The sequence below is a fragment of the Neopelma chrysocephalum genome, unplaced genomic scaffold (assembly GCF_003984885.1).
Source record: "Neopelma chrysocephalum unplaced genomic scaffold, ASM398488v2 Primary Assembly neopelma1_59, whole genome shotgun sequence".
Taxonomy (NCBI): domain Eukaryota; kingdom Metazoa; phylum Chordata; class Aves; order Passeriformes; family Pipridae; genus Neopelma; species Neopelma chrysocephalum.
Window position 1 is genome coordinate 27,819,558 of NW_020897714.1, and position 22,281 is coordinate 27,841,838.

Sequence of the window (22,281 nt, forward strand, 5' to 3'; positions counted from 1 at the left end):
GGGTGAGCACCAGGCGGGGTTTGGCGAGGCGGGATCCTCGGGCAGCGCGATGGGAGCGGGGGAGGGAGGACGGGGCGGCCCCGCGGGCTGTGCGGTCCTTCCTGCGCGTCACGGGAAGGGGCGGGAGCGGCTCCGGCGCCCGGTTCGAACGGAGCGGGATGGAGAGCAGGATGGAGGGAGGGATGGAGAGCGGGGCGGCGGCGGCAGCGGGCCCTGCGTGCGGCCGGTTCCCGTTCCCATACACGCCGTACCGCATCCAGGAGCAGTTCATGGAGGCGCTGTACGGCGCGCTGGAGGCCGGCCGGGTCGGCATCTTCGAGAGCCCCACGGGCACGGTGAGGCGGGGCGGGGGCCGGGGCTGTGCCCGGCGGGGCACGGCTGCGGGGTGGCGGGGGTCTATGTCTGTGACAGCAGCGCTCCCTCACCCTGTTGGCTTCCCACGGCAGGGAAAGTCCCTGAGCCTCATCTGCGGGGCCCTCTCGTGGCTCCGGGACTTGGAGGAGAAGAAGCGGCAGGAGGAGGCGCGGCTCCTGGAGGGGCTGAGCCCGGCGGAGCCGGGACACGCAGGAAGCACCGACGCGGCCGGGGAACCGGACTGGGTGACGGCGTTCGTGCAGAGGAAGGAGGAGCGGGACAAGGTGGACAGGCTAAAGGTTGGGAAACGCTCGTCTGTAGGGGATGGGTGAGATAACGAGGAAGGGATTGGGAAGGCTGGTATCACAGAATGGCTGGGGCTGGAGGGGACCACTGGAGGGGACCACCGCTGGTCCATCTGGACCAGCCTCCCGGCTCCAGAGCCCCTGGAGCAGGATTGTGTCCAGACGGCTTTTTAATACCTTCAGGGAAGGAGACTCCACAGCCTCCGGGCAAACTGTTACTGTATCCCGGCTGATGAGTGGAAAAACACGTGAGGCAAATTTGGTGGTGGTCTGTCTGTCACAGGACTTTGTTTCCATGAGGAGGGATGAGGCATTGCCCTGCGGGTTGCTTAAGACAGGAAACAATATTGCTTTGAACAGAGCAACACGCAGTAGGTGCTCGAGGAGAACAGGACTGTGTACTAACAATTTCAATGTTAATTTTTCTCTACACCCAGAGCTTAGTGATACCAAGGGTTGAGGACTAAATACACTTCCCTCTCCCTTTATTGTAGGAAGAGCAGATCAGGAGGAAAAAGCGAGAAGATCGTCTCGAGAAAATTCGCAATAACGTGCAGTTAAAATATGCAGCAAAGAGGAAGGTGAGTTATTCCACAGAGATTAGAACTTTCTGTTTTGGTTACATTGAGTTTTGTTCATACTTGTTTATGTCTTTAACTTCACCCTGCCTTTCTGAGGAGCTTTTTGTATTCAGATGCTGAAATTTGCCATCCAAAATTTTTGGTTAGATTTTCTTTTAGAAGTACAGATGTGAAAAACAATTTGTGCATCAGTAGTTTCCTCTGGGTGTGTTTGTGTGTGGGTGGAAATGATGTGTGTTTTGATGACCTCTGGCCCTCTGCTTCTCTTTAAAAGTTTTAATACTTAGATTTTTTTTTGAAAGCTCTCTGTTTTATGAGCATGTATGAGCTCTCTGTACTTCTGGAATAAAAACTGTCATTAAATTTATGGTCATGGGAACAGAATACCACCCAAAGGAAGCCAGGTCAGGTGTTGGTTGTACTTCAGTCACCACTAGGGAACAATTGTTTTGTTTACTTCCACAGTAAACATGATTGTGTTGTTCAGAAATGTTTCTTTTCTGCATGCAAAATGTTCTCAGATATATTTTTCTGTAATTTAGATTAATGAACTGGCCTCAGTACTCTTAGCTCTGAGAGGTTTTTGATGGTACAAGTGGAACTTCCCAGAAATACACATTTCAAGTCCCCAAATAGGCAGATTTATGAGGCTGCCAGGCTGTTAGTTTCTAGTGTGCTCCATCTCAAGTGTTGTGTAATGTTTTGGTCAACTCCTGTCAAAGGGATGTGACAGAAATAGCGAAGAATGGCAAATAAAAAAGAAGTGGAACAAAGACCTTGTCTTTTTTAAGAGGATGAAGAGCCTGTGAAATGAGAAGCATGATAAAAAGCAAGAAAGTAGATGAGAGAAATATTATAGAGATTTGGAAAAGCAATTAATCTTCTGTGTATGGCTTACCAACTGCATTTCTTTATAATGCCATGGTAATAAAACACTCCCTGACATTGGAAGATACGGTTTTCAGATTGAAAAACAAACTTTATCAGGACACAAAGTTAACCAAGAAACTGTTCTTCAACAGCTTAATGCAATTTTTGTTGAAGGCTAGACCTGTGTTAGAATAACAATCACATAACTGGAGAAAAAAGCAGCAAGAGAAGTCTTGTGCTCTGTGTTCTAAAACAGATGCTGAGTTAATCCTAGTTTTGAATTAAGTGTACATGGAGTGTTTGATTATATCCTTATATGTTTGCTTGGGTTTATTTACGCACTTTTTTTCTCAGGCAGATTTGGGCCACTTTAAGCAACTAATACTTACATGAATGTTTCATTGAGGATCTATTAGTTCAGCAGACCTTTGGCATAGAAGTTTCTTTATGTTTCCCTTTTGTAACTGTCTGTGTGGGCAAGTCTTTGATTGTTGGTAACAGCTGCATTCTGTGGGGCTGAACAGCTTCAGACCCCTTTGGTGCACGTGCTTGTCCTGCTGCGGGTTTACCCAGCAAGTCATTCCCTGTGCTGTGTGTGAGGGACTGCTGTCTTCTGACCTGTCTGTGCCATAAAGTGATGCTTGTGCTGCCTCTCTTTTTATATGAGAAATACTGCACTCCTGTGTTCCTCTCAGAGATCCGAGGAGGAGGAGACAAAGCGCCTTCTTCAACTCAGCAAGGAGGCTCTGTCACAGGAAGCTGGAGCAGATGTTCTGGACCAGCTGGATCACAATGAGGAGGAGCTGATTCTTGCTGAATATGAGAGTGATGAAGAAAAGAAAGTGGTATCTGGGTAAGGACAGGGACTGAGGGGGTTCCATGCCAAAGAAACATTTTCTGTATAGTTTTCGGCTTGCTTGGATTAAAGAGATGTCACCTGTAATGGTGCAGATTTTATTCAAAAGAGTTTCTCATCTTTTCAGACTGTGTAAGGTAGTGGTTGTTCTGGGGTTTTGTTTAATTGGTTGTTTGTTTTTTTAAGCTTTTCTTAGATTGATCAGAGTGACCTGAAATGCTTTCTGAGAAAGTGCATCTTAAAATGCTTGGCAGTGTCCTGCCTTTAACCATGCCCAGTTTCCCAAAAAGTGCCTCTGGATGCTGAGCGAATGACTCGAGATTAAGTTCCTTGCATTGGAAAAGCATAATGAAACTCAGGACATCAGAGGAAGCTGTCAGTCCTGCAGATTAGCACTGGCATCTTTTGATACTCTAAAGGGAGAGACATTCACATTTCCAAAGACAGAGCTTCAACATGAAAATCTCATGCATACTTTTCTCTCTCATACATTTGGTTTATGCCGAAAGCCAGAAGTCATACTTCAGCACAAAAAGTCAAATGTGTTTAAAATACAAATTTACTAATTAGTATCTAGACAGATCCTTCTGCCTTAGAAATTGAAAAACACTTAACTCCTTCATTTATATGTAGTTTATCAAACATTAAACTGCTGTTGCCTTTGAGGAACTCTGTGGCAGCTGAGGGCTTTCCTGAAGCTTTTCTTTATGCAATAGCTGGAGGGTGGTAAATTGCCTCTACAGGGAAAGCTTTACACAAATAAATAGAAAAATAAGCTCACCAAAGAATGGTATAGCAGTGATTAGCTTATGCCTGGGGTTTAGAAGCCCCAGAATCAAAAGAAAAAAACCTCTTGAATTTGCAAAAGGCAGAGCCCTAAAGACATTTTCCTTTTAAAGAGCAAAGCTCGATTGTGTGCGCTTACACTTTTCTTAAAAAGTTGATTTTTCTTTTACCACCTGGGTTAAGATCTGAGGCTTTTTTTGAGGTGACTTAACCAGCTCTCTCTTTTGAGACCTCTCTCTTGTAGTAGAGCATAATTTGATTCTTACTGCCACTGATCTGCTGAAAGGGAACTGTTTGAGCTTTCTCTTTCTTAGGCTGGAAGAAGATGATGATGATTTGGAAGAGGAGCATGTGACTAAGGTGAGATGAGGAAAGTAAGTAGTGACATTTCATAAAATAGTGTAGGAGTGAGCAGAATTATGGCTTCCTTGCACCTTTCCAACAGTCATGTGGTACAGAAGGGTTTAGGAACTAACACACAAGAACTGCCAAGTTTGTTGATAGTGACAACTAGTTCTGCTGTGCTCATCTCCTTCTGGACTACACTGGCTGCCTAAGCAACTTGCTCTGCTAGCACTGCTTAATTTTTGCTGTGTCTTGCTGTAAAAGCACACTGCAATAATAAATAGCATTTTATTACTCTCCAATGGTGAGTCCTTGTTTTTATAGAGATGTTGGAAAATTAAATGGAAACAAAGACAAATGCATAGGAGAAAACAAAGATGGGGCTTTTAGCCTCAACAGTTGTGGCACTCAAACTTGTGTTTTTGAAGGCTTGAGCAAGGTGAACCTTGTTGAAGTGCTTGGCTGCATCCTTGCAGGATTGGTTGTAGGTAGGGGATTGGCTTCCATGTTCTTCTTGTCTTCCCTTTGTTCTCTCTTGCTGCAGATTTACTACTGCAGCCGCACTCACTCCCAGCTCTCTCAGTTTGTGCGCGAGGTGCAGAAAAGTCCTTTTGGCAAAGACACGCGTCTGGTCTCCCTGGGATCCAGGCAGGTATGTGGTGTTGTTCTCCAGGGACCCAGAGGGCATGTTAACCTAGTGTGAAAGGCTTTGTGAGGAGGTATGTGGATCTGGTGCCACAGAAGGCACCTCGGGGATTGACTGAGTCTCCCACTGGAAAACTAAAGCAGTCGTGGGACTCAGCACAGATCTGTGTGATGTAGATTCTTCTGTGAACTCTCTTTTGGTCATTTACCCTTTGATGTAAATGCAAGGGTCTGTTTTACCTTTCCTGATGTGGAATATTACAGATGTCTGAGTCACTGAGAAGGCACTCCTCTTACTAGTACGTCTGGCAGCATTTTTTAGAAGCAATGGTGTAGCAGTGAGCCCTCTCAGTGCACCTTTCTTAATTTTTTTCTCCTTGCTAAGTTTTTATGGGTTTCGAGCATGTTTGTAGCAGTTAGTATGCACACTGTGTGACTGGTAGACTTTTCCATTTTGGAATCTGGCCTAAGATTGCTTTAAAGAAGCAATGAGAGCATGGGGCTCTCAGTTCAGAGTTGACCCCCTTCCTCTTCCTCTCTTTGCACATCCCAGAACCTCTGTGTGAATGAGGAGGTGCGACGCTTGGGTGCTCTCCAGCTCATCAACGACCGCTGCATGGAGATGCAAAAGAACAAACATGGTAGGAAGACTTTCAGCCTGGGGAAGCACTTACTGATAAAGCTGCTTTAAGAACCTGGAGACAGTGGGCACTGCCAATCAGTTCTGGAAAGAGAGTGTTAGGAGCTTGGAAATGACAAGTTGGAGGAGCAGAGCTAGAGATCCCCAGCACTTTTACTTTTCTTGATCTCCATGCTAGGATGCTGAGATCTGGATGTATTTTCTCAGTGTGTTAAGTTGGTCAGGAGTTCTGGTACGGAAGGGTACTTGCGTTTGTTAACTCCACACTAGAAATGTTGGAAAATGTCACGTGGCTAAATCTAACTGGCAAGAGTAGTGTTCACTGTGGAGATGGAAATGTTAAAGCTGAATAATTTTTAAATAAGTGATAGGTGAAAAATACATGACAGAGCTTGCTTTGAAATCCATGAAGTTCTGCATCGTGGTTGTTTTAGGCTGTTGTGTGTCGCTCATGGCTTTCTTGTGATTTCTGCTGCTAGAAAAGAAGAGCGATGAAGAGAATGAAGGGAAGAAGAGACGTGTGAGCCGTGCCGTGTGCCCATTTTATTCCTATGAACAAATGCAGTTTCTCCGCGATGAAGTTCTAGTGGAAGTGAAGGATATTGAGCAGTTGGTGTCTTTGGGAAGGGAAACCAAAGCCTGCCCATACTATGGGAGTCGATATGCCATTCCTGCTGCTCAGGTAAGGTGTACAGTTTTAGCAGAATTAATGCCAGACGCTCTAAAAATAAACCAGTTGCCTGCTCCCTTCAGTGCTGTTGCTCAATAATGTGGGAGTCTGTAAACAGGCTGTGTTTCTGTCAGCTGTAGTTTTGCTGAGAAAGCAAAGGAAAATGAGAATTCCCATCAGAAGTTAATAAGGAGGCTGTGAGTATATCTCAGCATTCTGAAGTATTTGAAAGGTTCAGTAACTGTGAGGCAATACAGACACATGGGTGTGCTCTTAGCTCTTCTTCCTTGCTTGGTTCTCTCTCACAAGACGTGCTTTCAGTGCTCCAGAGGAGATTTGGAAGGTAACCTGAGCCGATATGCAATTGTAGCATAATCATTTCTCTTCAGCTTACATCCCAGTGGCCCTCTCAAGCATGTGCTCCTGTCTCTCTTCCTGCCTTTCCCATAATAAGTCACTTGGCTGAACTCTGCGAGGCCCTCTGAGACGGGCCTTTAATGAGTGGTTGGGGAGTGCCGTAAGTCTGCAAGGATGAGAGCTGGAATCAGGGCAGTGTGTGCTTCTCCTGTAGTTGGTGGTGCTGCCTTACCAGATGCTCTTGCATGAGCCTACCAGAAGCGCTGCTGGGATCAAGCTGAAGGACCAGGTCGTAATCATTGACGAGGCCCACAACCTCATAGACACCATCACCTGTATCCACAGTGCGGAGGTCAGCGGCTCTCAGGTGAGTCAATGGAGAGGGAGCTCTGCATCCAGCAGACTGCCCTTTCTTCACTCCTTGGTAACAACAGCTCCTTCTTTCTGTTTGTGCAGCTTTGCTGTGCCCACTCCCAGCTGTCCCAGTACATGGAGCGATACAGGTGAGGATCTTGGGGCAAAACTGCACAGCAGTGGCAGGCAGTGTGGATGCCATGGCTTGTCCCATGGCTGCAGAGTCTTTCTTGCTTTTCCCTGGTGGAAAGTTACTGCATTAATAGTTCTGCAGATGAAAAGGCCCTTGCTTCATTATTTTTGTCTAGAATCTGTCTAAGTCAGACTCCTGGGGCTGGTATTAAGCAGTGAGAAGGGGATACCCTGAGGATTATGGCTTTCCCTTATACTCTGTTCCTTTCCAAATATCTCCCTCTAGTCGCTTCTACTTTGTGATGCAGAGTTTTAAAAGATTCAGTCTTTTATGTCTCTCCTGGACCTTAGTCTTTCATGTGCTGATTGGCATTATGGTAGAGGCAGTAAGCTCTGAGGAGGAGGAAGCTGTATGTGGGTTTTGGCTCTGCATCTTGTCATCCCTTCAGTGGTTGGTTATTGTGCTCAGTGCTTTGAATAACTTCGAATTTGTAGAGCATTATTGCAACAGGGACTTGAGGCATCACTGCCACTGTAATAACAAACTGTAACTAATGTGTGAGGAGAAGGGCAGTGGTAGGAACAGAGTGGGATATGAGGGTGAGTGTATTGAGGTGACCTTGGGCAGGATGTCCAGAGGACTATGCCCTGTCACAAATAGGGAGAGTGAGCCTGGGAGAAATCATTCTTGGTTCCTGTCTCTCCAAAATGAAGAAGAGTTCAGGTACTTGTTTCTGCAGCTGAGCTGCTTGTTTTACTGCCTGAAGTTGTTTTGGGGCCTAATATGCGTCTCATTTTTCATAGGAAACGTTTGAAGGCAAAGAACTTGATGTACATTAAGCAGATCCTGTATTTACTGGAGCGGTTTGTGGCCATGCTGGGAGGTAAGGAAACCAGTTCTACATCCAGGGATACTGATGGACTCTGAGCTAGTTAGTGCTTCTTCAGGACACTGTTCCCTTTCCCACTCGGCAGAGACTGTGGGGAAGTGTTGCTCACGTATAGGTTCAGAAGCCAGTAATTTTATTTCTTAGACTGGTTTGTAAGGTGGGGAAGTTGACTGGTGTCTATTTGACCCCTTCTCTTTGTTTCATTAGCTGAAGATCAGCAGATGACATTTTAAGTTGTAGAGGCAGTTTTCTTCTCTTTCTATGTGGTTTTCAGATCTGACTTGCGTGGGGATGGTCTAAGATTCCAAGTGAGCAATACAGCAGATGTATGACAGTGCAGCACAAGAGCTGTGTGGCATAAATCTCCTGGGTCATCTGGTAGCCAGGCCTCTACACGTGTCAGCATGCCTCTGCAGAATGAATCTTTCTTGAGTGGTGCCTTTCCTTTGCGAAAAAATTACCATTTTGCTGTGATTTTAGATCCACAGGAATTCACAGAGCTCTTTTTCTCTAATAATTTGCTTGCTGGACCTCAGCGTGTCTTGAGGGGAGAGCCTGTCCTAAGTTCATGAAGACCTTCTTCTATGCCCTGGAGAAATGCAGCCCTTTGGGGCAGGGGGCTGGTGATGCTCTCTGCCTTTCTCTCAGATGTTACTTCTCTTCCTGCTCTGTCCTGCCACTCTTCTCTTCCCCACACTCAGTGAAGTGCTTTCATTAGAAAATGCAGCCTCTGTGCAGCTTCATGACTGAGGCTGCAAATGTGGGATGTGAGGTGGATGTTAAACACTAGGACATAAAACGCAGCGAGTGGCAGCAGTTAATCCTGTTCTGGTTGTTGGGGTCTGGGCATGGAGGTGTCCTCAGGTTTTCCCCTCTTCCCAATCACCTGCCAGCCTCTGTGCCTCCCAGCTCCCTGCTGCTGCATTGAGGAAGGATGCATTGCAGTCCCTGTCCCTTTACCTTTGCAGCATGATGACTACACAGTGTGTGAGCACTTCTGAGCACCCACCCTACCTGCTGCTTCCTACCACAGAAGGAATGTAGGTGGTGCTTCTTAGGATGCTGCAGCACGCTTGTCCTACAGTGTAGGGCTACACTGCAGGGCAAATTAAAACTGAGTGGGAGCTGATGTTTTGTCTGTATAGCTACATTTTGCAGAGGTGTAGTTATTTCTTGCGTTTTGTCATGGTGCAGTGTACCTATCAGCTTAATCGTTAGTTTCTTGCTTAATTTTGAGACAGACCCATTGAAAGCCTTCCTTGAATTGGTTTCATGTTTTACAGGTAATGTGAATCAGAATCCTGGCTGTCAGACAGTTTCCCAAACAGGTAAGACTGGAGGGAATGCCTGGTGTGTGCAGCTGTCAGTCTGTGGGTGTGGGCAGTAAGGGGCTGCAGGCCCAGCACTAATAAAGTTTTTTCTCCTTTTCCCCCTTTTCTTTCAGGGACAGTGCTAAAATCCATCAATGACTTTCTATTTCAAAGCCAGATTGACAATATAAACCTCTTCAAGGTAATGCAAATGTTGTCTGCTGAGGCACAGGTGGTGGTGACTTGTTCGAGGTTGTTGGGGAGTGCGTGTGAGAGTTGGAAGCAGAGCCAAGGCCCACATGGCAGATTCTCCCCATCTCCCCAGTGTAGAGGTCTCTTCTGCTGCAGTCTGGGTAAAAGTGCACTGAGGCTGGATAGGTGCTCTTGGAGTAGAGGGAAGCAAGTGATTAAGCATGTACAAGTGCAGAAGCTGGTCAGGAATCAAGGACAGCAGGATGGGAGAAGAGATACTGACTGCCAGTTCATTTTTCTGTCTTCCTCCAACAGGTTCAGCGTTACTGTGAGAAGAGCCTCATCAGCAGGAAGGTACTTGCCCCCGAGGTTTTATGGTCAGCAGTGTTCCAATGCTGTTTCATATGTGGAATGTGAAGTGGAAGATGCAGCAGCTGGGATGGGAGCCTGTCTTCTCCACCCTGCTCTGCAAACAAAATGATTCCTGCAAAAAGCACTATATGTGCAGATTAACTTTTGCTTTTCCAGCAAAGAAACATACAATGTTGTGTACGATGGTATTCCAGTGGGTGCTAATTCTGTGATGCTTGGCCTCAAACCTGCCAGCTGGGTAGACTTGTGCTGAAGGAACAAGCATCAGAGACTTGTTTTGGTTTTGATTCAGTAGCTGTAGGAAGGTAGTGGAAGCTCTGGGCTGTGCTGATAGATTCTAATCAGGCTGGTTTGTGAACACCTACTAAGGAACTTTATCTGTGGCAGACCAGCAAACCTGCTTTTATCTTGTCTGATTCCTACTGTTGGTATCTTAGTGTATGTGCCTTTTGTTTGGCAGCTTTTTGGGTTTGTGGAGCGATATGGAGGCCCTGCCGCAGCTGTGAAAAACAACAAGGAGAACCAGAAGATGGCTGGTTTGCAGAACTTTCTCCTGACCCTTCAGCAGGGATCTGATAAGGAGGGTGAGTTCAGACATCCTCCCCTTCGGGCACAGTGGGGATGTGGAACCTCCATCAATCTGCATGAGGAAAGGTGGGAGGCAGATTTGAAGAATGAGAGACTGCAGGAGGTGTCCTGCATAGGTGTTTTTTAACAAGTTGACCTAGGCAACTATACATTTGATTAGAAGGTCTCCTGAGGTCCCTTCCAACCTGAATGATGATGTGAGTCCATATTCACACTGCACACACTCAAGCTTTGCACTGCTGTGACCTGCTAGCTCCGGGTCCAGAGCTACTGTGTGTAGCTCTGCTTAGTGGTGCCGACCACAAAAAACAGATCTTTTTTTTTTCTTTCTTAGCAATGAGACAGAATTCAGATTTTCCCCTTTTCTGGGTCTTTTTTCTCTGCCTGCACATGTAGACCAGGTGTCATGTTTCTATAGAACACACTTCATGTTTAATCCCTCTCTTTAGAAGTATGGCCTAAATTGCCTGCCTCTCCTTTTCTTTTTGGGCCAGCAGGTACCCCCCAGAGCCCTCCTGTGGAGGGTGAGAACGACCAGCTCCGAGCTGCCTCTCCACTGATGCAGATTGAAGGATTTCTGTCAGCCCTCACAAATGCAAACCAAGATGGCAGAGTCATTCTCAACAGACAAGGTACTGGAAAAGGCGAGCTGGGGAGAGGTGGCATGAGTCAGTCACAAGCAGGGTGCTTCACTGGCAGTGAGGGAGGAGATCTGGAGTCTGGGAGGAGCCTGCAACAATATTTCTGTGCCATATGTGATGCAGGCTGGCAGGCTGGGTCTGTCTGAGGATGCTCATGACCCCAAAGGAATTCTTAACTAAGGGCATTGGGGCCAGGGTTTGCAGATCTCTGCTCCCACTTTGGATGTTAGTTTTCATCCTGCAATTTACTGCACCTCTTCTACAGCTCCAGGGAGATTAGGAAGCAGAAGGTAACTTCCAGGTTGGCATTGCTGCCTCTGTCAGCGTTGAATAGCAAGTCCTTGCTTTGAGAAGTGAGGACCTGCCAGAGTGCCCAGGGCACAGGGGAGAATCGTTTATATATCCCTGTGTGTGTGTACCCACAGCTAACTCCTGATGCTCCTTCTCTCCTTTTCCAAGGCACAGTTGGTCAGAGCAGTCTCAAATTCCTCCTGCTGAATCCAGCTGTCCACTTTGCCAAGGTGGTGGAAGAATGCCGTGCTGTAATCATTGCTGGAGGCACCATGCAGCCGGTGAGGAAATCAGGGTGCTGTACTGGGATCTCAGGAGGTGCTGTCTGCAATCAGGCATGGCAAGAGAGCAGCTAAGCCCCACTGGAATGTGCTGCTCTTCTTGGTCCCCGTGATGTGTGTGGGAAAATACCTCTCCTACCTGCCCTTCTATCTCCCTGGTATGGGTTCCCTGCATGAGGTGTCACTGCCTATTTATGGATAAAGATGTGGGTGCAAGGGCAGGATTGCCCTCGTCAGCCTTTCTTGTCCTCAAGACGATACAGGCCGAGCTCTTGGTAGTTTGGAACCAGCATGGGTAGCAGTTGGAGGACTTTGTGATACCATCTGTCCTTCTGCAGGGGACATGGAGCCCACAGGGACCATCCCGTAGGGATTCAGGAAAATCAGTCCCGATGTGCGCGGGCAGGGGGCGCTGCCGCTTCTCCGGCGGGCCGGGAGCACGGGCTGGGCTGGGGGCTGTCTGTGTTCGGCATTCCCTGTCCCCGATGTGCTCATCCCGGAGGGATCTGGCCGACGCTCCCTCGACACTGGTGCTCGAGGAGCAGTACAGGTGCCTCTGGTGTGGTGTCTTTTGGGCCACTGGTACTTTACATGTGGCTTGTGGTTCGTAGGTGGCTGATTTCCGAGAGCAGCTGCTGTCCTGTGCTGGTGTGGACCCTGCACGTGTCGTGGAGTTCTCTTGTGGTGAGTGTGCCAGGCTGGCGGGGGGATCATCAGCTGCAAGTGCTGCAGTCTGCCTTTGGTGCAGTTTTGTCAGGCAAAGGTGTGCAAGTTCCCTTCCACTCTGAGCTTCCTCAGTGCCAGTACTGGCAGGCAGTGTGCCATGCCTTCTTCCTAGGGGCTCAGGGAATGGAAGTAGAGCAGCTGAGTGACTTAAGCACTTTGGCTTAGCCAGGAAAACATTTGCCTCTGTCATGCAGGTAAAGCTCTTCAGCTCGTGGGGTTTGTGCCAACAGCAGTGATGTTGACTCTCACTACTTGTTTTTGGCTCCAGGACATGTGATTCCTCCAGAAAACATCTTACCCATAATCCTCTGCAATGGTCCTTCCAACCAGCAGCTGGAATTCACCTACCAGACAAGAGACCTGCCCCAGATGGTCAGTCTGCCCTTTGTTCCCTTCCTTTGGATCCCTTTTTTGCTTCACATGCTTATGTTTCATAGGACAGTACGCTCTCTGTTTGAAAGGTGGGCTGACCAAAAGCCACAGCAAGGGAAATCCATAAGATTTGGGGCAGGTGTGTTGCCAGGTGATTGAGAAAGAGCAATAGCAAAAGGGATTTTGAGCTGCTTCCTCAGAGGTAGCTTTTGGAGATGAGTTATACAGCAACTTCTGTTTGGCTGTACGGAGATCCTGCAGTTGTGTGCTGGGCATCAGGAGGAGGTTTCTGACCGTGTGTCACAGTTTGAAGGGCTCAGTGACAGTGGAGCAGGGCAGCCCTGCAAAATGCAGCCCAAACCACGGGGGCAGCAGCAGGTGTTTTGGCACTTCTATCTTCTTCCTGTGGCAGGCCAGTAAACACCCAAGGCCAGACAGTAAGTCTGCTCTGCCCCTGCTGAATCTCCACCAGATGTGCTAACTAGCTCTCAGCATCTATTCTGGTGTGACAGCTCCCATCTACTGAGGCAAACCCTCCTTTCCTGAGTGACCAGTGCTCCACAGCACTAACAGAAACCCCAGGTTAGGGAAAAAGGCCGATCAGTGAAGAACTTCTTTGTGATGCTCAGCTCCCCTAGAGAGTTCTCTTAGACTTGGCATATTTCCCACATTTTTTCCTCCCCTAAGGCACGTCACAGGGAAAGTGTGATCCTGGGATTGAGCACAGAACTGGAGCAGCATTAGCTGGAGCTCCTGCCAGCTGCAATATGCTCTTATCTCTCTTGCAGATGGATGAGACAGGTCGGATCCTCTGCAACCTGTGCAACGTGATTCCAGGAGGTGTGGTGTGCTTCTTCCCCTCCTATGAATATGAGAAGCAGGTGTATGCACACTGGGAGAAGACAGGGCTGCTCACCCGCCTGGCAACTAAGAAGAAGGTGATTGTGCAGCCGGGGCAGTTGGTACTTTACATGGAGGTTTCAAAAATCAATTACATATGCACTACAGGCCTCTCTCTTCAAGTTGTTCTCATACCCTGCACAGTAGAGCAGAGAGGATGCTTATCTGGCTAATCCCTCCAGTTACAAATAAATGGTACTTCCCAGGTGGCTGATCACTGAGCTGGGATCTAAATTAGACTGAAATGCAGCCAGACGTTCTTTAAGTGCACGGTCTGTGTAGTGGCCATGGGGGGAGACAGTCTTCGCTTCCCATCACCAGCAGGCTTGTTCCTGTGTGGCTGGGGAGGCTGTTCAGATTGAGCTCTTACAGGGAATTTGTTTTTCCCAGGCTCAGTGTGTCCTTTGAGCACAGACCAGCACAACCAAGGGCTAGGCAGAGTGGGGCCACACTGCAGTTCATAGGAAAAATGGTGGTTTGCTTCCTGGTAGCTGTAACACAGATGAGAAGTGGAAGACCAACAGTGCTGACTCCTGCCAAAGGAGTGATGAAACACATCTAAGAGGGAGATCACTGCAAATATAAAAATCTTTGCAATGACTTTTCACAAGTATTTGAAGATCAGGCGTATTGAAGATCAAGCAGTTCAGGGTGAGGTGCAGGGATCTTTGATCACATGCCAGGGGGGTGAAAAAGTTACGTATACCCTGACTGTGACTTCTGTCTACCAAAAGCTAAATAACTTACCATGTGGATTAGAAGAGCACAGTCCCAGATATTTCACAGCCTTGGTGCCAGCATTCTGGCACGTGGATCTGCCTGTAGGTTTTTGTGGTGGAAGCATTATGCTTTGGCTTCTCCACGTGTTTGTACAGCTACTACTCCTCGTGCCTTTCAGGTGTGTCCTGTCAGGGTCCCAGTGCTCTGGCTGGTGCCTCCAAGGCTTTGTGCCACCATCACACAGTTTGTTCTGCCTTTCAGCTCTGATTTATTCTTGTTTGGCCTTTGCAGTCTCCAGCAAATTGGATATGCGTTAGCAAGGCAATTCGGTACAACTGCAGCAAGTGTGACTTTCAGCTGCCAAACCATAGCAGGGGAAGGCTCGAGTCCTGAGGTGGCTCTGGTGACTTCACACTGAGATTGTATATAAATAATGTAGGGAAAATTAATTTAAATCAAAGGAATAAATAGCTACTCTTCAATAAGTTAGTTTGGGCCTATATTTGTAACTGCCAGTTATTTTTCTACTGAAGGACTGATTTTGACTGGTAAAATTTTATAGTACTTCTTGCCAACCAAGAAAAGACACATCCTTTAGGTTCTTCACTGTCACAGAGAAGACAGATGTTGCACCTCTTGTTTACTAGGAAAACAACTTGTGATTTAGGCCAAGGTGCAGCATCGATCAAAATACAGCTTAATTAACTGCAGGGGCTTTCAGTAACTAATTAGGCATGCAAGAATAACATAAAGATATATTACTTTATTTATGCATTGCATAAAAAGCTGATTTATTCACTGGGCAAGTGAAGCTATCACTTGGAATTAATTAGTGATTCAAATTGATCAGTCCTGTCACTGTCCTCCAAGATCTTGGAGCTGGAAAGTCTCCTCACCCTGGAGGATCTTGATTCATAGGTGCAAGAGGTGCACACTGCTTTCCTGCCTCTCAGCTCTTGGATAACTTTTAACTTCTTGCAGAATTAAACAAGTCTGCCAAATCTGAAGGGGAACGTTGGAAGGGCAGGAGCAGCTTCTGCTCCCTTCATAGCCCAGCTGGAAAGTGAACATGCAGTGCGTTTCCCTGGTGGAGGGGAAAGGTGCTGGTTAAGTTGGTTTTTCAGGCAATTTGCCTTTCCCTGATCTCAGTTCCATATGCTGTTTAATGGCGTGAGAGTGAAATGATTTGCTTTCTTTAAAGTGTTTGCTTCCTGTTGTTGCAACTGACACACTGTGCCTGTGACAGATCTTTCAGGAGCCTAAGAAAGCCAACCAGGTGGAGCAGGTGCTGGTGGAATATGCCAAGTGCATAAAGGTAAGCTGAGCTGGCAGGCTGGTGGGAGTGTGGCATCCCAACTGGTGTGGGAGTGCTGCTAAAGAGGGCACTGCAGCTTTAACAAGAGGGCTCTAGCTCAGGTGAGGGAGTGTTTCTGAAGCACAGAAATCTTCCCAAATCTGGTTTAAGTTGATGGTCCCTCTCCTGCAGCGCTGCAGCCAGGCAGGAGGACAGATGACAGGGGCCCTGCTGCTTTCTGTAGTTGGAGGCAAAATGAGTGAAGGGATCAACTTCTCTGATGACCTGGGAAGGTAAGGTGACTGCTCCTTCTTGAGGGCTGAGCTCTGGCTTGTGGTGACTCCAAGCAGGATGGTCACGTCAGTACTTGCATAGATAGAAAATCCTGGGGAGCACATGACCTCAGATGACGCTTAAAGCAACAGGAGGGTCTGCTGGGTGGTCTAAACCTGCTTGTCCAGGCTACTTTTCCTGTGAATGATGCAGTTAGGCTTGCTGTGCTAGATAATCCCTTGTTCTGGCACCCTGAATCCCTCTGCAGCTCTGTTCAGAACAGGCTTGTCAGACTGCTGTGCTTTATTACCACCTTTGGTTATCAGGGCTGGCTGTCTTTTGGGGGTGCAGTGACCTCTAATTTATCGGTCTGTTGGCAAAGTGCTATAGGATGAGACATTAAGTATAATGCAGTCCCTTCCTTGCAGGTGTGTGATCATGGTGGGAATGCCTTACCCCAACATTAAATCTCCAGAGCTTCAGGAAAAAATGGCTTGGCTTGACAAAACAATGGTAACAGTGACACACCTCTGCCTGTTTCACTTCTGCTTTATAGGGTTAACTTTTCTCTCAGCACAGGCATGCAAGAGATGCCTTTGAAGGCTTTGTTTTGTTTTCTCTGAGCTTGCTGTTGTTTCCCAGTCTATGTGGTACCAAGAGCACAGCCTTCTCCAGGCAGCTCATGAACAGGTGGTGCCAAACACAGGGAAGAAGCTCAGTGGAGGGAAATACCATCAGGGCTCACTGGGAACTCTGAGTTCCGAAGGGAGCAAGGACCCTTTACCCGAGAGGAGGTGGCAGGGTGGTAGAAGCTGCTCGCCAGGATCACTTTTCTTGGGTCATTTGTCCTTTCTTACTGCTCACTGGATGTGCTGTTCCCGAGCAGCTGGGGACAGGATTTCTGCCTTCTAGGGGACCATGGGCTGGCTCTTTGTGAATGCTCAACGTAGTTTTCTGACTGCAGCCTTTCTTCTGTCCCTCCCTGCTCTCCACTTGGGGGTCTGCCTCGCCACCCGCTCACTCTGCAGGGGTAAAAGCATTTGCCTCACGTTGTCATTCAGACTCCCTAGTTTGATTTACATCTGCCTCATGTTCAGACTTGCCTATTTCTCCTTTCCAGCCCAGAGCTGCTGGCCAGGCACCTAGCAGAGTGCTGATTGAAAACCTGTGCATGAAGGCAGTAAACCAGTCGATAGGTAATTCATCCTTCCTTGGACAGGCTGGGGGGTACGAAATGTGACTGCACTGAAGGAGCAGGGTGGGAGAAAGGAAGCATTACCCAGTCGTCTGGGTAATCGTACTTAGAGATGATGGGAACATGAGCTTCCTTGTCTGAGAACAAACACTTGACTGGGCCATGTTTTGTTTTTATGCTCTGTACAGGCAGAGCCATCCGGCACCAGAAGGACTTTGCGAGCATCCTGCTCCTGGACCACAGATATGCACGCCCTGCCATCTTTAACAAACTGCCACAGTGGATCAGGGAGAGAACCCAGGTGAAACCTGCCTTTGGATCAGCATTTGCAGAATTAAGAAAGGTCAGAACTTCTATCTCATGTACTGCTCTCCAGACTGTTTCCCATTGTGCCCATCTTGACTTGTCTCAAGTCTTTACTTTAGAGTAAAGCCAGGGACAAACTGTCTGGTTTTGTGTGTTCCCAGTTCCATCGAGGGAAGTTGGATGCTTTGTGACGTGGCCCAGAGAACAGACGGTATTCACCTCTGTGAGTTACACCTCTGAAAAATGGGTGAAGCAACACAATCTGCTTTTGTATACCATGGACTTTGTAAATCTCTGCATTCTGCCTCCTTTGTGGATGTTTGCTGTTCAGTATCTGAGCATTATGATGGTGAGACAGCCTTCAGCACCATAACCGTGAGGGAAACTGGTTGTAGGTCTGAGGCAGGTGAAGGTAGTAGCAGCAGGCTTCTATTTGTTTACAGCTGTTAAGGTTTTATTTAAATTGATTAAATACTTTCAAAACATTAAGTATGGGGAGTATAATTATTTTAACTGAATACATCTGTTTTTTCCCATCAACCACTACATGTAGGAGGCCTGATGGTCAATGACAACATAGAGCTTTTCACAGGAATTGTAAACTAAGCAGGCCATTAGTTTGTGTCCTGTGGAATAACACACAGCTGGAGTGGTAAGACACAGGGCAGCTATGGGTAACATTTCTTATCCTCAGCTTTAAGCTGTCAGTAGATTCAAGGAACGGTTTATTCTTTCCAGGGGAATAAAGATATGGCCATAATATAGCACTTCTCCTTTGATCATGCTTAAGCACAGGGTTACTCTGTTCTTTCTGAAGTAACTTTTTTAGGTTAACATTCTTGGGGTTCTTTCCAAGGTTATAGGTCAGTGCTGGAGGGCAGCAATAACAACAGGGACAGCTACATCATCCCACAGCCATCCCCAGCTTGTTCTGTCATCCTGAGGAAGTTTCTTCCCAGGAGCTTCCTTTTCCTCTCTCCCAGTTTCAGCAGCTGGATGCTACCTCTCAAGGCTCTTCACAATGAAGAAAGTACTTATAATTATGACACAAGAGCTGTTACCCACTCCCTGTATGTTAATTAGCCCCACAGGGAAAGAAAGAACTGCCTATGAGAAACTTCCATTGTGAGTCTCCTGCCCCTTCAGAGGGTACAAACCCTGCACAAGCTCTGCCTTCACCCCAGTGAAAGAGGGAGAGGGGGCACCTGCTTCTAGCAGCTGGTGCCCTCCAGCTTGTGGCTGGTGGTGCTGGGCTGTAAGGCTGGTCCCCACCAGCCATGGGTGGACAGCTGGGCTTTCCCTTTCCACACCCTTAATTGATGACACTTCCCACTTTTACCAAAATGAAGGTGGAAGGACCTGCTTCCTTCAACTTTATTAAATTTTTCAGACAGCAGCAGATTGACACTAATGCTCAACTGACCCCATCTATGACTCCCAGTCATCCTCATCCTCCTCACCCACGGGCTGCTGTGGGGGTGGGAGGGGTGGTATTGAGTCCGACATGCGAGCAAAGGCACCAGCAGGACTGCCTGGAGCATCGGCATTCCCAGAGGCTCCTGGCCCTTTCCCTGAAATACCTGTGATGGAAGGAAAATCACCAGTAAGTGACAGCCAGGGACTAGAGAACACAGACTCAGCAAAGGGAAGGGGGAAAGTCATGCTCCCAGCACCCAGGTAAGCAGAGCTGCCAACATGTTCAATGCTGCCACAGTCCTGTGCCAAGGGCTCGTTTAAGTACAGCTCCACCTGAGCAAGTCCCTGCTGTTCTCTGCCCAGCACTCAGGCATGGCCTGGCCCTAAATGCCCCTGGCTGGGCAACTCAGGTGCCCCCATGGGTGAGGGTCCAGGTGGCTTTCAGAGTCCATCCTCTGACTGAGACACACAACCTCCTCCAGTGCCTCCAGCTGGACTTCAGGTGGAAATTCCTCTGCTCAGCCTCTCTAAAGACACTCCCAGTCACACTGTGGTACACTTGCCAGGGAAAGTCTCTCTCTTCCTGTTTCTAGAGCTGTGGCTGACACAACTGAGGTGCCAGGAAATGCTCTCCCTCTTTCCTAGGGGGAAGGAGCAGCCCACCCTGCAGGACAGTACCTTTGCGCCTCAGCACCAGTTTATTGAAGAGGTCTGACATCAAATCTCCACCTTGTCCTGTAGCTCTCACTGAAACAGGAGAATAAGTCAGTCAAGAAACACTAGTCTGAACCAAGCACTATAGCAAAAGCATTTCCCTGCAATACTGCCTTCAGATTAAAGAAAAAAACTCCAAACCTCTATTCTTGTATCACACTCCAAAACTATAGCCCAGTTTCAGGTCAGGAGAACACTAGGCACCACAGGGTAATGGCATCTTCTGGGGAAATCCAAGAGTGGAATTCCTTGAGGGGCTTTGCATTTGCAGTCTCATTCTGCCAAACCAGCTCCATCACTCCCCTCCCCAGCTACCTCAGCCAAGGTGCTCAGACTGGTTCAGCCTTGACCCTCTTGGCCCTGGGGTTTCATTTGTGTGTCTGCTCCCATGCAGCACACGGGAAACTTCTACATGTGCCCTGAGACAGAGCGTGCCTCCATCAAGAACATGGATGCCCTGGCAGATGGGGTTCAGTGAGTTCACAGAATGGGAAACACCTGAGACCTACACAGGCCTGTGAGGAGAGAGAACCCCTTTCTGCTCTCTAAGTTCACTGTGCTCCTGACTTGCCCGCCTGCCCCCAGTCCCACACCTCCCCAGCCTGGAGCAGAGAGCAAGGAAGAGCAGTTCTGCTGAAGGGCCTCAGCACCTTGTTCCTGTTCCTTCTGTTTCTTTTTCTCCAGCTTCCTCTCCTTGACACTGCGGAGGTTGGCCTTCCCAATGCCACCGGCCTGGCGGATGGACTCCAGGAGACTGGCACGCCCAGTAGAAGGGTTCACCACCTCCTTTGGGGCTCCCTGGACAGAAGCTGCAGGGACAGGAAGGACAGGCAGCACACACGGGTCAGTGCATCAGCTACAGGCCCAGCCAAATTCCAACAGAAAGGGCTATTCCAATACCCTGCCAGCCTCCCCGCTCTATTGGAAGGCTGGGAAGGCACAGGAAACCACCCAAGGACACAGGCTGAAGCCAAGGAGTCAGAGTCAGACGGGGCTGGTGAAGCTGTGGAGATGCCCAGCCCTTACCTGCAGGCACTGTGTTGCTGCTCTCCTCGCTCGCTGTCCGGGCCGGCTCAGAGGGGGCCGTGGGCTGGGGCAGGGGCGGCGGAGGAGGCACAGTGGTTGGCACAACAGGAGGCGGCGGGGGAGGCGGAGGGGGCGGAGGTGGCAATAGTTCAGCATCTTGAAGATCTGAAAGATGAAAGAAGTTGTATCTGAAGGATCCCAGAGAATGGCACGCTGAGAGCTTCAGCTCAGAGCTTCATGTGCCACAGCAGCAATGATCAGAGTCCTCAGCACATGCCGTGCAGCAGAGCACTCCCACCTGTGCACCATCTCTGACCAGCAGGCAGGGCCAAGGTGGAGTCTGAGATTCCCCTACTCCCTTCCCCAGCTGCATCCCGCTCACCAAGGGCACCCACCAGGCTGACGTGGAGCCAGTCCCTGCACACTGTGGTCCCTCCTCCTAAGCCATGCAAGGTAAGGGGCCTGAAGTCAGGCCAGCGCCTGAGCCAGCTGCAGCTTTCACTCAGTCCTAAGCACAAGCCAAAGGTATCTCCAATATTCATCTTAAAATCTCTACCAAGGGACTTTCTGCTTTGTCTCCATCTTCTAGCAATCCCTGCCTTCCTCCTTCACAGGGTCTTGGGATCAGGGATTGGAAATACCTGGTTGCAGAGGCTCCACCAACTCAGTGTTGAAGGTGGGCAGCTCTGGAATAGCACTGCTGGGGGCAGACGGTGCAATGCCGGGGCCCAGGTCAGCGCTGTACATGAGATCTGCAGCGATGCCAGGCAGGTCTGGCAGGTAGGATGGCACATCAATCTCAGGGACTTGGCCCAGATCTGGCACATAGAAGTAATTTTCAGCTACCTAAAAGAAACCCAAACCAGCAAGATAAGGCAGTGACTGTGCACTTGCAGCAAACAGGGGCACTGCAGGGAACACTCCGGGTGGCAGTCAGAGCTGAACTTGTGTACCCTGGTACAGCGGCCACTCATCAGCTACCCCTGCAACTCTGTGTTCAGAGGCTACCTCCTGCAGACCAGGCCTAGAAAAGGCCTGGAGGAGGAAGTGAGGGACTCTTCCTAATTTCTTGCAAGTGGACTCTCTTCTTCTCTGAAGGTTTCATGCACTAACTGTTGCAGTCAACATAAGCCAGTCCCTCTCCTCCAGAAGAGGATGGAGCCTGAACCATTTGAGATTAGGATGCAGGAGAGAAGGCCAACCAATTGGTTAGATGGGCTTGGTCTTCTGTTTAACACAGGGAAAACAGTAGCGAGGTGCACTGTGAATAAAGGATTTATTCACTGTATACACTATTTCCTCCAGTCCAACGTGATGAGCAAATGGCTCCTAGGCTCCTTTTCCCAGTTCCAAACCACATATTCAACCACACACCAGCAAAGCTGGTATGTCCCAGATATGGCTTCAACAAAGTGTCAGGTACAAGATCAGTCACATGTTTGAGCAACTGGGTGGGTGTCTGCACTGAGCACAAGCCCTTTGCTCAGTCTGGCTAGCCCTTCTGTTTGCACCAGCAGGCACCCCTTCCCAGCAGGAATGATGGGGATCAGACCTCCCACCAGGGACCTGCTAGCAGTGGCACCTCACCCTCAGACTCCTCATGAGGCTCAGGAGTTATCACAAAGGAGGCTGATCAAGTGATAGATCCTCCAAACTCCCCTACAGACCTGAGGTCTCATGGCAAGGTGAACTGGTGTCACATTACTCTTCTCACACCACTCAGCAAAGGATGGAGCACAGAGAGAAATGCCTGCCAAGTCTGAGGGTTTTGTCTCGCGTCAAACTCACACCAGGACCTCAAGCACAAAACCAAGCAAGGTCCTTCTGGTAAGTGAGGTACTCTGCAGCCCCATGAGGGGCCATTCTCCTACCTGCCCTC

General features: G+C 48.6%; 2 protein-coding genes across 8 annotated transcripts in view; one reads left to right on the plus strand and one right to left on the minus strand.

The window, feature by feature from the left end:
* Nucleotides 1-216: 216 nt before the first annotated feature.
* Nucleotides 217-17,788, plus strand: DDX11 (DEAD/H-box helicase 11). Of its 4 annotated transcripts, none has more exons than XM_027680639.1 (26): nucleotides 217-335; nucleotides 447-653; nucleotides 1,154-1,240; nucleotides 2,806-2,963; nucleotides 4,067-4,112; nucleotides 4,642-4,749; nucleotides 5,296-5,383; nucleotides 5,862-6,064; nucleotides 6,624-6,776; nucleotides 6,866-6,912; nucleotides 7,700-7,779; nucleotides 9,069-9,113; nucleotides 9,200-9,297; nucleotides 9,603-9,641; nucleotides 10,120-10,243; nucleotides 10,742-10,879; nucleotides 11,348-11,460; nucleotides 12,072-12,144; nucleotides 12,455-12,558; nucleotides 13,347-13,496; nucleotides 15,425-15,493; nucleotides 15,665-15,765; nucleotides 16,174-16,258; nucleotides 16,866-16,941; nucleotides 17,129-17,283; nucleotides 17,408-17,788. In XM_027680639.1, the coding sequence occupies exons 1-26, from the start codon at nucleotides 270-272 to the stop codon at nucleotides 17,435-17,437; spliced, it is 2,643 nt and encodes an 880-aa protein (XP_027536440.1). In that variant the 5' UTR covers nucleotides 217-269; the 3' UTR covers nucleotides 17,438-17,788. The 4 variants fall into 4 exon arrangements, with proteins under 4 accessions (XP_027536440.1, XP_027536441.1, XP_027536442.1 ...); XM_027680640.1 differs by having other exon boundaries at nucleotides 10,745-10,879; XM_027680641.1 differs by having other exon boundaries at nucleotides 9,230-9,297.
* An 802-nt stretch (nucleotides 17,789-18,590) lies between these two features.
* WASHC1 (WASH complex subunit 1) overlaps nucleotides 18,591-22,281 on the minus strand; it is a 44,448-nt gene continuing 40,757 nt past the window's right edge. For all 4 annotated transcript variants that reach the window (XM_027680645.1, XM_027680647.1, XM_027680646.1 and 1 more), the window contains exons 7-11: nucleotides 21,044-21,248; nucleotides 20,403-20,567; nucleotides 20,027-20,185; nucleotides 19,341-19,409; nucleotides 18,591-18,826 (exon numbers count right to left, since the gene is read on the minus strand). In XM_027680645.1, coding sequence (XP_027536446.1) covers nucleotides 18,675-18,826; nucleotides 19,341-19,409; nucleotides 20,027-20,185; nucleotides 20,403-20,567; nucleotides 21,044-21,248 — 750 coding nt within the window. In that variant the 3' untranslated portion in view covers nucleotides 18,591-18,674. The remainder of the gene's footprint in view (nucleotides 18,827-19,340; nucleotides 19,410-20,026; nucleotides 20,186-20,402; nucleotides 20,568-21,043; nucleotides 21,249-22,281) is intronic.